Genomic DNA, 16,045 nt, shown 5'->3' with positions numbered 1-16,045 from the left:
TGAGGTCACAGCTTTATCTAATGATTAAATCACAAAACGTTGAATTATGAATTACTTTCTTTAATTTTTCATATAATTGTATTCTCGTCTATGAACATATTATTTTAAGTGACGATATAAAAACGCTGGATTAGATTTTAACCTTCATTTCCTTACATAATTGGGTATTTCCAAGTAATGGCAAGATGTTACTATAACACTTCTAATGAGAAATGTTGTCTTTATTTTTTTTCGCATATTTTAAAATTAAAAAAATTTAATTAGTTGCCGGTACCTATTTATAATTTGGTATTTGCAAAGAATTTTTGGAAAATTGCAGGCATTAGTGGCAATATCTCTTTAGTCTCTTTATGTTTCCTAAAATGTTTAACTATTCAGATGAGAATATATTAGATGTTGTTTCAAAACAATAAAAAACTTGTTTATCTTGAATGGAATGTCCGCAAATCAACGAACTTCATAGGCAGTTGAACATGTTAACGAAGTTGGCCGTGGCTGATTCTTACTTTAATTGATCATCAGATAAAAGTGTATAAATTAAGATGATGTTTTATTTGCGGATTCAGTCCTGTTTTGAACATCCACTCTATAGATACACACAACTACAGGCATGTTGCTGGAATCGAGATGGAACTTGATTTTTGGATGTGTTTTGTTTTGTGTTTTTTTCCAAAAAATTCATTGTGCGACGGGGCAACCAAACGTTGTTTTCATCGTTGCTGATGATTTGGTAAGTACAAATTTTTGTTCAGTAAAGTTGCCGGTATTTTTTCTATTTTTGTTCTAAATTTCTGACGGAAAATTTTGTAGCAAGATTTTATTTTTACACAAACTGCACAACAATCGTAATTTTACACTTAATATTTATCTTTATTTCTTGTGCGACGTTTTGCCACGCCATTTGCTCGAAAGTTCTTTATATTTGTAAAAAAAAAACGTTTTGTTAGTGGAATTTATAACATCTATAACAAAAAAATGTACCTAATAATACTTAATGAAAGTCGTAGATACGATTTTTTAATAAAACAAGGTTTATCTAAAAGCTTTACAGTATTTTATTTTTGTACTTAATAATTTTGTTTACTGATCCTTGATTTACACATTTTGCTTTTTATAGTTCTTTTACAAACTCCTAAAAAATTAAAAAATAGATACAGGATACAATACATCAGGGTGTTTTACTTATGTAAAATTATTTTTACGAGGCCTGCGCCTGTAAGATGCAATCAGTAATACGTATTCCGATTATAAATTTTAAAAAATTGGATAATCTTCTCTAGTTTGTTCACCCTTTTAAAAATTACAACGTTTTTAGTTAGTTAGTGATTAAAATAGATAAACTAGAATCAGATTTATGCCGTCTCTTTATAGAACAAATGATAATTGTTTCTGAAAAACGGCAGTTTATGACTTTAGGCTCTAGGGTACCGAATGAACTGTTCAGATTTAGTGTACTGAAAGTTGCATACTTTTTTTAGACCTGTATTCTGTGGCAGCTGTCAATCATCCGACCTTCTCTACGGGGTGCCTGGTCGCTTTAGTCTTAAAATGGAAATAAAATAAGGAAACAGGTTTTCACCATCGATGAGTTTCTCTTATTTCAGAGATTCAGATTCTAACTTAGTAGAAAGAATAGTATATTAAAGTACAAGTTGCAGAAGGTATCTATCTATTCAAGCACAAATTTGAAATTCCGAAACCAGCCGCGAAGCGGCGAGTTGAGGAACGAATGAGTGCTTGAAGAACCTTCTGCAACAAGTGCTTTATACTATTTTTTCTATTTCGCCGCTTTATATCATTTTATAAATAAAAAAATGAAAATTAATTTTTTTTTGTCTATAGAATTTTGCGACGGTTGGCGACATTTATGTGTGGAATAATTTTAGGCGGCTGTAAAAAATAAAAATTATTCTTATTTCCACATTTGAAAATGAATTGTGAAGAAAGGCCGTCACTAAAATTAAATTACCGCGATTCCAGCACGCAAATGACGTCATTTGGGTGCTGGAATAGACCTATTCTAACATCGAAATAGAAAAAAGTTCATTTTTTTCTTGATTTTGGTTTTATTTTTTTGACAATAATCTCACTTTGACAAATGAGTTTTAGCAAAAAACAAAAAAAAATTGTGGGAAAAACATAATTTTGATAAATAGCAACTCAAAGAAACAGCTTTAAGATAAAAAACGAAGTCATTTTTAACAAAAGCTATCATTATATAATTAATAAAATAATTGTCAAAGTAACATATAGTTGTCAATAAATAAAACCGCCAATGTGATAGGACTTTAAAGCAAAGATAAAGTACAAAATCTAAAAAAAAATTAACTTTTCTTTTCACTGAATCTGAATAATGAAGTTTTAATTACAGATTTGCTCGTTTCAAGTGAAGCATAAAATGTTTCGCTTTTTTTTTAATATTTGCCTTTAGAAAATGATAATAAAAATTAAAGTGCTCTGTTTTTGAGTTTTGCAATTGTTTTTAAATGGTACTCGTAACTTAGGTATATGACATTTTTTATCAATAAAATGTGAATAAAACATATAAAGTTGTAATCCTTAGATGAGCGGCAAAATTATGGAATAGTCTTATAACTGAAAATATTTTGTTTTGAAAGCTGTACAATTGATCAAAAAACAGAAAACATGAAAAATGATATTTTAAATGGACCCGCACATATTTTTGGTGATCATTCAAATTGTCAATTGCGCTTCGTATTTCTGTAAAACAGTTGGTCAAATAACAAATGTAGTTGCATATTCTGATTTTTTAAATAGTTCTTTGTTTGAGTTGTTCATGCGGGCATTAAAAAGAGTTGCAAATTTATCTTCAAGTCTTTTGTACGATGTCGATAATAATTCTGTTGAGTCATTTAATTCAGTAGTTAACAAACTTGTTGGAGGGAAAAGAATAAATTTTTCAAATCGCGGTTCTTATCATGGAAGATGTTTTAAATAAAAGAAAAATTCGTATTCAAAGTGCAGATTCCGAATATGGTGCGGTTGATGAGTTGATGACATAATAGATAGATGTGGCAATGGAAACATATGAAATAATAAAAAGTGAGTTTTTGAATGATTTGGCTGCTTGCCATATTTTAAAAATTCATATTGAAACAATTGGTCAAAGTAATAATAAGCAGTGGGATAAAGAAAGAAAGCTAGTAATTTTGGAAGAATTATAAACATGAAATGTAAAACCAATACAGCAAATACTGTAAAAAATATCTTATATAGTGTAGGTGTGTCTAAATTTAATAAATTGCCTGAACCTCTACAGTGGGGTACTGATAATGAAGAAAAAGCAAAGTTTGAACAAATCACAGGTTTCAAGGTGGACCCATGCGGCTCTTTTGTTGACGAAGAAAATTTTTTTAGGTGCAACACCAGATGGATTAGTAGGTTCAAATGCTATTGTTGAAATTAAATTAAATGTCCATTTTTTTTATGTATAAAATTATTATAGTTCACCTTCATATTTTAGCAGAACCTTGCGTCTTTGCAGCTTTAATCACTTCTTATTTGTCATATTTTTCTAATTCTAATAGTCAAATTGCAGTGGAGATTCACATTTTATTCAATAAAAAAATATCTATTAATTTATTTAAAGCGGTAATATTATCCGGGTCTCTATTTACCGTTAAAGAAACACGACAAACATCAAGAAACTCTTCAAGTCTCAATTTGCGGCTAAAAACAATGAAATAAATATACATTTATTTGTACATACCTACATGTACATACATAAATACATGTAGTATAGGTATAAGCCAGCTCTCAGAGGGTTTGGAGCCAAAATGAAACAGTGATTAGGTTGACAACTACTGTCACGGGGTTTCCAAAAATTAAATAATTAAATGTGTATTTTTTGTATCTAGTGTTTTGTGAATTTTTCATATTCGGATGCGTACATTTGACTCAAGTCTCGTAAAATTGTGTGAAACACCCTGTATAAGATTATGGTCTTTTTATTTACGTACCAAAGTATATTAAATGTTATACAATATAATTTCCTTTTTTCTTAATTTTGTCAAAGTTAAATTTAGCTAGATACTGTAAGTACTTGTTAAACGAATAAATGTTGAAGGCGGTTGCAATGAAATGAATTTAGTTTTATATATTTTTATGTAATCATCATTTTTTTTTTGTTTACAAAGCAAAAAGAATAAGCAAAATTAGATGTTATTGTCTTACATTAACATCGCTTTGACTTTTATTTAACAGACGTGGAGGACGGGATGAAATGAACATAAAGTTGGGTAATATTAAATTGTCATTTTATATTTTATCCAGTCTTTTTCCAGCAATATTGATAACATACTTCTATTGACTTATCAATATTTTCTTTTTTCCTTATAACTAAAAGAAATTTTTTGAACAAAAGTTTTTTGAACAAAAAATTTCTTGCTTCAAAATTATGTTACGAGTGTATTTGATAAATGTTGCGTTTATCTAAAAGCTTATAATAGTTAATTATAATTAAAATAAACATACGAATTTTATTTGAAAGAGTCGATCTAGAAAAAGCGTGGACTTTAAAAATCCGTTAAAAAGATCTGGAATGTTAATAACAGCTCATTATTTTTTTCAAGACTGACTTGCAATTGTCTGGTAAAATAATAAATTCCATGATGCTATCTTTACGGAAGTGCAGAACGCTCGAAGAATTTAAATCTAGTTGTCTTGTAATTAACCTTAACCTCCTACACGGTTTTGCATAAGAAAATAACTAAATAAATTTAAATAACAATAATCACGGCAGCAATTATTTTTTAATTGTTACAATTAGGTAAACAAAATTACGTCTTGAGAACGAAATAAATAAATCTCTGCGTTATGTTATACGTACATACTTTATTCACAGAGAGTTTCAAAATTCAACGTATATTTCTTTATTTGCAACTTCCAACTTTTTATCGTTTTAAAAACACGTATTGCATTGGATTTTAAAATTGCTGTTATCTGAATTTATCTTTATTTTCAGGGTTGGAATGATGTGGGTTTCCACGGAAGCAACCAGATTCCAACACCTAACATTGACGCTCTTGCATATAATGGTATAATTCTCAATAGTCACTACAGCCAATCATTTGGTACTCCCTCTAGAGCAGCTTTATTAACAGGAAAATATCCAATGAAATTAGGTAAAATATCCAATAAAACGATAAGTAAACAAATTGTTTATTAAATATTAAAGGACTGCAAGGACCTTCAATAACACCAGCTGAAGGACGATCCTTACCCGAAGGAAAAATTATGTCTGAATATTTCAAGGTAAACTGTATTTTTATTGTTTTGTAAATCACATTTTTGTATTATTTAGGACATGGGATATGCCACCTATCTTATTGGCAAATGGCATTTGGGACACTCCCGTTGGAATGACACTCCAACATTCAGAGGATTCGACCATTTCTTCGGATTCTACAACGGTTTCACCAGTTATTACGATTATGTCTCCAACTGGAAGGTATCAAAATCACCAAATGTTAAAAACGTTAATAATCATGCCATTTAGATTAATGATAAAGAGTATAGCGGATTTGACTTGAGAAGAGACACAACACCATCATGGAATGATGCTGGAAAATACGCAACGGATTTATTTGCTGAACACGCCGTTGACGTGATCCAAAAACACAATGTCAATTCTCCTCTTTTTATGATGATTGCTCATCTAGCCGTACACGTAGGAAATGAAGGAAAATGGTTGGAAGCTCCTCAAGAAACAATTAATAAATTTAAACATATCCCAGATCCCAATCGAAGAACCTACGCAGGTGAGTTACCACAATAAACAAAATTTACTACTCGTATTTCATCTAAGTAGTAATTATATTCATATTTGTGAAAATGATGTTAGAAGAGTAACAACTAAGCATTATTTAATAGGTGTTGAAAAAATGCATACATTATTTCATGTTTATAGTTGTTTTAAAAACAACAATAACAATTACCTAATTGGAAATCTTGTTTGAAAAGCAAGACTCAAATTTATTTCTTTCAACAAAGTTATAAAACAGCTGTGGGACAATAAAATTTTAGTGATGTTATGAAGACAAAAATTTGTCTTTTTATTTAAAAAACTGAAGCCAGACTTTCAACCGGTTTAAGGATTTAAATACCATTCATAACAAAATAAAAAAGTGGACTTAAAATATGTGCAACTGTAGAGATATTTCTTAAAAAAAAAAACGCAAGAAAATTAACTTTAAATTATTTCTTAAATGAAGAGTCAAATTTATGGTTAAGTTTTTTTTATCCAATTAAAAAAAAATCAAAAGCAGTTTCTGAATATTGCTGTTGAAATATTATATATAGACAGCTGAGAGAGATTTTTGTTTGGTGTTTTGTAGCAATGGTTTCCAAACTTGATGACAGCATCGGTGCCATATTCGAAGCTTTAGATGCGAAAAACATGTTGCAAAACACAATAATTGTTTTTATTTCTGACAACGGAGCGCCGACTGTAGGACCATACCACAACTGGGGGTCAAATTATCCCTTACGAGGCATCAAAGACACTCTGTTTGAGGGTGGAGTTCGTACAGTTGCATGCATATGGAGTCCTTTATTGGTCCAATCGTCACGCGTTTCAACTGACCTTATCCACATAACCGACTGGTTACCGACTCTTTTTACTGCAGTAGGCGGTGATCTAAGTGTTTTAGACCCAGACCTTGACGGAATAGACCAGTGGTCTAGTCTAGTTTACGACTTACCATCTGCCAGAAACGACATTCCACTAAACATTGATGAAAAAACCAGAAATGCCGCTTTGCGATTCTCTTACTGGAAATTGATTGTTGGTGAGTGCATGATACTCGCTTCGCTCGTGCGTTTTGTTAAAACACGTGGTTTAATAAGGTACCAGTGGGAACGGGAGTTACAATGGTTATTTCGGGGCGCCACTCAATGAAAATATCGACGAACAAGAATACAACACTTCAGCGATTAACGACAGTCCTGTGGGCCGCATTGCAAAAAAAATCAATTACAATCCACTTTCAGAAAACGACTTTGATGGTTTAAGGCGAGTTGCTACTCTTAAATGTCTTGATGCGAAAGCAAAACGAAACCCATGTGATCCTGCAAGTATGTGTTTCAGTCTTGTGTGGTTTCAGTTGTTGAAAGATTTGTTCTAGGTGGAGCAGTCTGTTTGTATAATATACCGAATGACCCGTGCGAAGAAAATGATTTAGCCAAGTTTTTCCCGAGTGTTGTGAGGAGAATTAAACGCACTTTGGTGGACTACAGGCAAGGATTAGTTCCACAAATTGAGACGATGATTGATATTGAAAATGCTGATCCTAAACTGTTTCAATTTGTTTGGAATCCCTGGTGCGATTGCTCTGATGCTGCTTGTTCTAGTTGATAATAAATTTCATGAATAAATCATTTAACAAAAATCAACACGTTAAAATTTTATTTACCTTCACACAAATCTAATGAACGTTTAAAAGACCAAAAAATTGTTGCGTTGTTTTATTGGACAGTTTGATCTGATTTTTGTTATTTTATTAGACTTAAAATACAAACCGAAATTCAGTTTTAGAAAAATGATTAGTAGTTTATGAATTAGTACAATTTTGATATCATTTTACAGAATCAAAAGTTGAGAACGTATTTATTAACTCGAATATTTTGTCATGTAGTAGTGACGGATTATTCCGATTCTTACTTCACAACCGCTAGTTTAATTTCTTTGTGTAAATAATGTGGATTTCAATATTTTTGTGTAGAAAATTATGAATATGTGGAAATAAGAATCATACATCAAAATATTTAACAATTTATTATATCGAGAAACGGTACTTTTTGTAAAGGTTAATAGGACGACTTTGTTGACACATAATTATTATATACATATGTAATTTTTAAGTAAGCGTTTTGTTTGTTGCGCTTGTAACCGTGTTTAATGTGTAATAATCACAACAAACAATAAGCTGTTTTTTATTTACATAATTAAAAAAATATAATACACACATATACTTAACAGTTTTTTTTTACACAATCAGTCTTTAAAACATCAATTCCGTATCAAATATAGATAAAAATATAGATTTTTACATTTATATGAACATGTCCCAAAAAACTAATTATTAGATTATACAATTGTAGTAATTATAAATTTTAACAACTAGGAGGTATAAATACGAGTATAATTAGGTACTCATATTGTATGAAACAGTAATAATTTGAAAAAAATATAAAAATATTATTGATTGATCCATTTTTGTGAGAAAACTATATAAGAGGACATATTATTGGTTCTTTTCTCTCAAAATGTTTATTTGCTACAATGCTACATCTTTCGGATCATTTTTATAATGGCAATATAATTGTGAGGTGTTTGGAATTAGAGTCGCCTAACTCACAAAATTTATTAACTTAGTTTTACTCTCAAACTACTTATTATTCAAATTTTGAGTAAAACACTGGCGTATAACGTTTTGAACAAAAAATATTAACGGCAAAGTGAGTGTATTTAAAACAAAATAATATTTTGGAAGTAAAAATTACTTTTATTAGGATTCCACTTTAATTCTCAACTGTGAATCGTAAATCATAAAATTATTGCCTGAAGATGTCCATTACAAAAATGAGCTAAAACATGTAGCATTTTGTAGCAAATAAACATTTTGAGAGAAAAGAATCAATGATATTTCCCTTAATCTACAATATAAAAATAACTTATAGCAAAAATAAATCAAAATAAGTAATTTATCTGGACACTCCGTGGAATATAAAGTCATATTCTACGATTCTTCTTTGTATGATCTATTGTTTGAACGCAATTTGTTATTATTATTAATTAACTTTCACCGTCAACTTTGTTAATCCTACAAAAAATTGAAAATATTTAGTCTAGTATTCTACTCGGATATAATGGCTATTATTCACGAAGGTAAAGCTTTTAATCATCATTTGCTCGTTGAATTATAATATAATATTTTTTTAAAAGTTATTCCCAAGTAAGGAACAACAGATTTGTAGAAAATACAACCCAAGTATTTTTACATTGAAATAATTAATTGTAATTTTTTATAACAACTTAAAATTTTTTTTTACAATTTATTCATTTTGCACATACAAAACTTATCTTATTGGTGTATATTTTACAAGATAGATATTTATTTATTAAGGCCCGATTTCTGGTACGATTAAACATCACATAAAATTTAACTGTCGATAGTAGTGTTGATCTGATTGGTGTTACCATGGTTTAACTGAGGTTTGAAATATATCTCTCTGTTAAATACTCTATGTTAAATATGTTTCTAGAAACCGGGCCTTTGTTAAACAAAAAGATATCAATAATATTTTAACACTTTTGTACTTAAAACAATTGAGCAAAACGTTTTTTTTTATGTAGCTGTATCTTATTTAGAAATGGGCTTATAAACCAAGTTAAAATGTACCTTTTAAGTAATTTTTTATAAGGAAACAAATAAATTTGTTTTTGATAGTTTTATTATTACACAGTGATTCAACTAAAACGATACAGATTGAATAATTTCGTTGTTTAAAAATGATTGTAATGTTTAGGTAACTCGTTTTACTCTTCCTTTATAACATGATTTAAAAGCCCACAACAGTGTCAAAATCATGTCGATTTTCAATATTGCTTAAATGCTTGGCACAGCAGAAATTCTTTTATGAATAAAGTTGATTCTGATTGGCAACTATAGAATGATTTTGCATATTGGGTGGTCGTACCCAAGTGATCCTATACCTAAAAGTTTCATCGTCTGGATCAGCTGCAACAACTTGAGCAAGACGACTCCCACTCGTTGATGATGACACACAAGCGTATTCTGAGCCGCTGCTAAACACGATCTTCAGCTTCCAAAACGACTACTTCTATCAACCATTTTAATTTAATCCAATATGTGTTTTAAATACAAACTTACCGGATCGTCCGATGGTACTTTGGCGCCCTATGTATATTGTAGATTCGTTGCACGAGACGTCGGAGTTATTTTGAATAATTTTATGAATGCCGTTCTTCTGGGTTGTTTTTGTACGAGTTCTGTGGGAATTCGAATCCATGCAGGCACAGCAATAACACACGCTAAAAACAACGATAACATAAATAGATATGTCAATATCACAGGCACCAATTAAGAGTGTACAAGTGGCGCAAAATGCGGATCACATTTCAAACAGGAGATAAAACGCCCGATTTCCGTCTTACTGCAATTTTTTTATTCATTTATTGTTTATTTTAGTCAGGTCGGGAACCGTGAAACTCTTAGTTGCGAACATTATTATAGGTGTAACAATATTTTCTAACTTGACTAGTTAAAAGAAAACATATCAATGGTTCAATACAAATTTTCGTATAAAAGTAAATATCAGTTTGTTTCTCATTATGAATAATATTACGCTTCAGTGTTTGCCGATTTGTCAACACACAATGTGTATTCCATTTAATTCTTGAACGTATCAATTATTCACTTCAAATTTCTCGGTCAAATATTTACGTAAAATTTAAGTTTAATGGGGTGAAATGTACTCACTTATACCAGTTGAAGATCGCTAAGAAAGCTTGTCTAAACTTTCGGTTCATGAAACAGTATGTGATTGGATTACAGCAGGAGCTGATGTATGCTAAAAGTTGTACAAGAGAAATACCCGTAGAACCAACATACAAATACACATCTTCTGGATAGAAAAGATACCAAGTGTTTAAAATATGTAAAGGCGCCCAACAAATAAAAAATTCGGCAACAACCACAAACAACATTCGTATCACCTGAAACAGGCGGATTAATAAAACGAAGTTTGGTAATTTATAGATTTACTTTTTTCTTCGCTTCGATACTTTTGTCCATGTAATTCGACCTAATGGCGTGTCGTGTAAAATGATACGTGGTTTCATCCACCGAAGAAGTGGCATAACTGGCATCATTCGATGGACAAAGTTCGTTGTATGAACAGTGTTCTGAAGATGGTGTTGTGAGTTCGCAGCGTGGAACTAAAGTACTTTTGGTTTGAGTATTACAAGTGTACCCTTTTTTGATCGAAGACGGTAAACGGACTTGGACTATGCCTTTCATAAACCACATTTTTACAGATCCGGGTTTTTTCGAATTTTTTACGTTTTTGGTCCGTGACTGTGTTTTTTTATGACTTGGAGGAAGAAGACGATTTGTCGGGCGAAGAAGGTTGATATTAGAAGGTTCTGAGGTACTTTGAGGACTATTGTTTTTGTTCACTTCGCCGTTTATCGTTGGAGAACTGTTAGACCGGTGGATCACTACAAAAATTAAACTTTTTTATTAACTAATAACTAGCGTATAGACGAGTTAATGCTTGCCTTCGGCTAATGAAACTTCGCTAAATTTTAGTGGTTATACCTGTTTCTAAAGTACTTTAAAAAGCTAAAACTTCACTGATTGTTCCCTGTTTTTAAGATAATGTTGAAAAATTTAAATTTTAATGATTGTTTCCCATTTTTTTAACGTGAACTTTTTCATTTAGATTGATGCAATAGAATTGATATGATTTATGTCAATTTTTTATTTTTCTATTATAATTCTGCTATACATAGATTTAGGTAAATTTTTTTTTGATTTATTAGAGTTAAAGAAAATTATTAAATAAACCCAGTAATGACGGAAACAAATTAAACAGATGGAAATCTAAGAATAATCACTGAAATTTTATTGTTTTAAATGTAAATATCTTAAAAAAGGGTGAAACCACTAAAATTCAGCGAAGCTTTATTAGTCAAAAGCAAATATTAAATTTTCTTTATTAATAAAAAAGATTAATTAAAAAAATATCTACTTATGTAATAACTAGAACTGGTATTTCTACTATCAGGTGTTGCAGTAACACAAATAAGCTCACTTTGTTGTTGGAAAGAGTTGTTATGTTGGATTTCTCTACGGAGGCCTTTCCAGAGTTTGGTCATAATTAGCGAATAAGCAAGACTCATGATCAGCACTGGAATCAGCAACAGCATCGCATCCAAGAACAGATTAAAAATTTGTTCGCTGCTTTTGCTCGGCCACTCCTCTCTGCATTTATGTCCTAGAAAAATTTAAACGTTTTCATCCTGTGTGGAAGCAATAAAACCCACCTCGACCCTTCATCGCCTTGAGCGAAGATACGACTAATACAGGGGCACTCCAGAAAAGGCTCGCTAGCCACACCACTGCAATCATTTTATAAGCATGAAATTGAGTCTGCCAGCGACGGGACTTTAGTGGCCTGCAAATTGCGAAATAACGTTCTAGTGAAATCGCCACTAGTGTCCAAACACCAACAGAGACTGAAACGGCTGAAAATCAACAATTAGTTTTATCAGTTAATTTGATAATGACAGACACCTTGAAAATAAGGGATAAGTTTGCACATCGTAGCGCCGAATATGAAATTTCGTAAAACTTGACCCACGAGAGTAAACGGCATGCAGAAAACTCCAAGTAGCAAATCTGAAATTGCCTGAAAAGCGGTTAACTGTTAATTGTGGGAGTCTGGGAAGATACTTAGTTATTTCATTAGAACCAGTGTTGCACAAAAGGAAGTTCAATCTGTTACTGACAGTTTGGAACCGCGCCAGTAAAGTTAAAAACTTTATTGATATTACAAATCGAACGAAGCTTTTAAGAATGAATTTCATAGGTTTCTATTAAAAGACATTTAAAAATAGAAGTATCACAGAAATTTCTCAATTTTCTACAAAAAGACCTCAATTTTTAAATGTCACTTTTTTTAAAAACGCAAATTTTATTGATTAATTTAATTTATTAAAACTCACCAAATTCAGAAGATAAACATTCGTGACAGTCCTCATTCTCTTGTTCCTCATCAGCGTGACAAGTACCAAAGAGTTTCCAACAATCGACAAGACGAATATGATGGCGTATAATGGTATAATTAGTTCGCTTTCAAACACCCCACTAGACGAACTATTTTGTCTCGTTTTGTTAAACCTTCCTGTGAAATTGTGGAAATCCACAACTGATATTTGAACATTTGACTTTACAGCAAATTCAGAACCGAATACATTATTTGTAAAGTTCATTTCCACTTCTGACATTTTCCTCCCCTAGAACAAAAAAAATGCTGCGTAAAAACTGCCATTGGGTTGACTTTCAGCGAACATAATTTATTTGCAACGCCTGAAACGTGTGACAAATAACTGGGTCTTGACACATACACATATTCGAGCATAAGCAGTACAGAGCTTTTAAGCACGACACTCGACAGTGATGCATTCCAGGTAGACGGTTGCGACGCAAATTTAGTTGATGTAGCCGAAAATTAAAAAGTTTTATTTAGATCTCATCTATTTTATTAATTATTTTCAGTAACTGACAAAGTTAGGGTACATACAATAAAAATAGTTTATCTAAATATTTAATTAGAATTAGAACCTTACATTTTCATTCAAACAATTTTGTATACTTAATAAAGCCTAGCTACTGAAGCAAATAATATGCTTCAATTAGCTTTATTAGCAGTTGTCTGATTTCCTTTCGATTTCTGGGCCTTGCCCTTTCGATAAACGTCAGGTACTTGCGTAATCGACTGAATTAATTCCCCAAATTCAACAAGTTTTGATTTGGAACATTACTTTCCATCCTGATGGTTATCAACTTCCTGAGTTCTTAGTTTTGAGTTTTCTCGTAAATTTTCAAGTTTGTTTCAAACTGGTATCTCTAAAATTCGAAAGGGAATGTAAAACATGTTAAAATAGGTAGTTAATTAAACAGACTTAATTGAAATACAATTTAAATTGTACACATATTTGAGGGAAATATTTGTTGTGAGTTTTTCCTGGAGTTGAAAATAGTTGATAACGTTGACTCCTCGTCGTGTATTGATTGAACTGTACAAAGTATGGAAAACACTAACTAGGCTTGCTGTAAAGTTTTTGCGTTTGAAAATGAATTTGTGTGCTCTTTATGCGTTTTCTCTAAATAAATTTACTAGATGATGTCAATTCAAACAGACTAAACGAATTACAAGCTGCTTTTGGTTAAGTATAAATTCGTTACCAAAGACTGAATCGTCTAAAAAGAACACTGAATGCTCTTTTATAAAGAAAAACTACGAGTAAAATTCTCATTTCAATTAGGTATCTGTGCTCGTGTTTATTGAATAGGTGTGTTTGTGTTAAAGTTTTTGAAGTATAAAATTTTGTACCTATTTTAAATGAAGCCATTTTACGTAATAGGTGTTACAAAAGATTTCTGTCATTTTTTTATTTTTTTAGATGGATGGCAAATAAAAGCTTACCATACATAAAAAGTGCAAGTTATTTAAAAAAAATTATACCTACCACTACACCTTTTTGTGCAATTTTTTTAAATAAACACTTTGTACAACATTATTTGATGCATTTTGTTAACTGAAATAGCTAAAATAAAATATTTTCCTATTACTTTTTATTCAATAATAAGCGTTGCAAATTGATTGTCCATAAATAGGGGAATGAAAAAGTGCCTCTCGTTAACGATAAATCACAATTTACGCGATCGTAAATGTCTAAACCTTTAATTCGGTTGTTAAATACATTATGTTCTGTGTGTATATACATTAATCTGCTCTTTTCAAGCCGAAGGACAAACAATTAATCAAATCTCATTTCTCTCAAAACTGACGACGTACGCAAAATTGTGCCAAAACGGAGAACCATTATTGTATTACCTGCGACCTTCTAGCGAGATTTATCTCAGTTTTAAGTTACCAACGTAAAGTGTAAACATCAATGTAAGTCGACAAGTTTATAATTAAACAAGAGAGATGTAGATATTTCAATAACAACGAGACAATTACGTGACAATTGCCCTGTTATTTCATTACACAAACGTCAGGTATTTGTCACGTCTAATACTCGTACATTTCGGTTGATGACTGTGAGGTATCAGTGTTGCTTTTTGAATACTTAATTTAGTCATGGAACAATTATTGCAACAAAATTACTACATACATAAAAAGTAATTATTTTTATAATTTTTGTACTTTTTTCCAAAATGTATGGTGCATCTAAAAGCTGCATTTGAAATACTTTTTCAGACATATTGAAAATTACTTAGTTTTTGAACCTTTATTTTTTTACAAAAGGAATATTCGTTTAACGAATGTGCTATGAAAGTGAGAAAGGCAGACAAAATGTTATAAAACCCACTGTTTATTAAGTTGACCCAATAAAATAAACACAGATGTGATAATAATAAAAGCTCCTTTTCGCACCGGTGGTTAAATTATGAAAGCTCATTCTACCCCGACACAAAAAATTAAAGGAACCTTATACGTCGCGTACAGTTGGCAACAAAAAACAGCCATAAAGCAAAATTTTCAAGATTCTAAAATGATTTTTGTTGTCAAGATAACAAATCCGTTAACAACTTTGAAAATGTAAAAATGTGGAAGCTAGTAATATTAAAAAATAAAATGATTTAATCACTAGTGGAAACACGAGAAAACCAATTATGAATATAAAAGAGCTCACGAGAGCAAAGTGGTTGCATGTCGCTCCTTCTACTTTTACGTTTTGTATTAAATGAGTTTTTTTGCTACCAGATGACAACTTTTATCCAGTCCACAATTTATCCGAGAATAGCGATGGAATTGTATCTACACAGGGTTGATCAAACATTGTGTGTAGTACCTAAATTGTATAAAAATTATATAAAATTAATTTAGATTATTTACCTCAAAGACCTTAAAGCTTCTAAGAAATTACAATTTTATTTGTTTCACTTATGTTTATTACATCCTGTGTAAGTTTAGCTGAAAAATAACAGATATTTTTATGAACGTCAGGATGTTGTGTCGCTTGCTATTTACGTCTAAACATTCTTTAGATGTGAGGTATAATCGTAAGTTTTTTTTTGATAATAATAGGAAGAGTTGTCTTTTGTACTGTACTCACTTTATCAATTTCACTTTTTTGCTTTATCAATTCTTACTTCTTTTTTGGTTAATACATTTATTTCTTGTCTGAAAACATACATATTTTGCAAATAAAGAGAAATCTAAGTAAAAGATGTACTACGAGAGTAAAGTAATTCAACAGTTTTTA

General features: G+C 30.8%; 2 protein-coding genes across 3 annotated transcripts; one reads left to right on the top strand and one right to left on the bottom strand.

Annotated features, from left to right (window-relative positions):
- The first annotated feature begins 572 nt into the window (after positions 1-572).
- On the top strand, positions 573-7,413 carry LOC123005018 (arylsulfatase B-like). Its single transcript, XM_044398604.1, has 8 exons — positions 573-730; positions 4,985-5,144; positions 5,198-5,274; positions 5,324-5,470; positions 5,519-5,780; positions 6,357-6,809; positions 6,868-7,095; positions 7,146-7,413. The coding sequence occupies exons 1-8, from the start codon at positions 611-613 to the stop codon at positions 7,373-7,375; spliced, it is 1,677 nt and encodes a 558-aa protein (XP_044254539.1). The 5' UTR covers positions 573-610; the 3' UTR covers positions 7,376-7,413.
- Positions 7,414-9,159: 1,746 nt separating this feature from the next.
- Positions 9,160-13,054, bottom strand: LOC123005335 (cholecystokinin receptor type A-like). Of its 2 annotated transcripts, none has more exons than XM_044399025.1 (8): positions 12,773-13,054; positions 12,342-12,456; positions 12,092-12,292; positions 11,860-12,042; positions 10,809-11,263; positions 10,524-10,759; positions 9,915-10,075; positions 9,160-9,864 (listed from the first exon to the last, which is right to left on the bottom strand). In XM_044399025.1, exons 1-8 carry the CDS (start codon positions 13,052-13,054, stop codon positions 9,830-9,832), a joined length of 1,668 nt encoding a protein of 555 aa, XP_044254960.1. In that variant the 3' UTR covers positions 9,160-9,829. The 2 variants fall into 2 exon arrangements, with proteins under 2 accessions (XP_044254960.1, XP_044254961.1); XM_044399026.1 differs by having other exon boundaries at positions 9,160-9,861.
- Positions 13,055-16,045: the final 2,991 nt, after the last annotated feature.

The sequence above is a fragment of the Tribolium madens genome, unplaced genomic scaffold (genome assembly GCF_015345945.1).
Source record: "Tribolium madens isolate multiple individuals breed KSU strain unplaced genomic scaffold, Tmad_KSU_1.1 Scaffold_20;HRSCAF=117;Tcas5.2_LG4, whole genome shotgun sequence".
Taxonomy (NCBI): Eukaryota; Metazoa; Arthropoda; class Insecta; order Coleoptera; family Tenebrionidae; genus Tribolium; species Tribolium madens.
Note: the sequence above shows the minus strand (reverse complement) of the source record. Positions and strands in the feature narration are given on the sequence as shown.

Excerpts from the sequence above, each read along its gene's own strand:
- LOC123005335 (XM_044399025.1), bottom strand. The coding sequence starts at position 13,054 with ATGTCAGAAGTGGAAATGAACTTTACAAATAATGTATTCGGTTCTGAA. Across the intron at positions 12,293-12,341 it reads ACTTATCCCTTATTTTCAAG|CCGTTTCAGTCTCTGTTGGT; the intron begins GTGTCTGTCATT and ends GTTGATTTTCAG. Across the intron at positions 10,760-10,808 it reads GTATCGAAGCGAAGAAAAAA|GTGATACGAATGTTGTTTGT; the intron begins GTAAATCTATAA and ends CGCCTGTTTCAG.
- LOC123005018 (XM_044398604.1), top strand. The coding sequence starts at position 611 with ATGTTGCTGGAATCGAGATGGAACTTGATTTTTGGATGTGTTTTGTTT. Across the intron at positions 731-4,984 it reads TCATCGTTGCTGATGATTTG|GGTTGGAATGATGTGGGTTT; the intron begins GTAAGTACAAAT and ends CTTTATTTTCAG. Across the intron at positions 6,810-6,867 it reads TTACTGGAAATTGATTGTTG|GTACCAGTGGGAACGGGAGT; the intron begins GTGAGTGCATGA and ends TGGTTTAATAAG.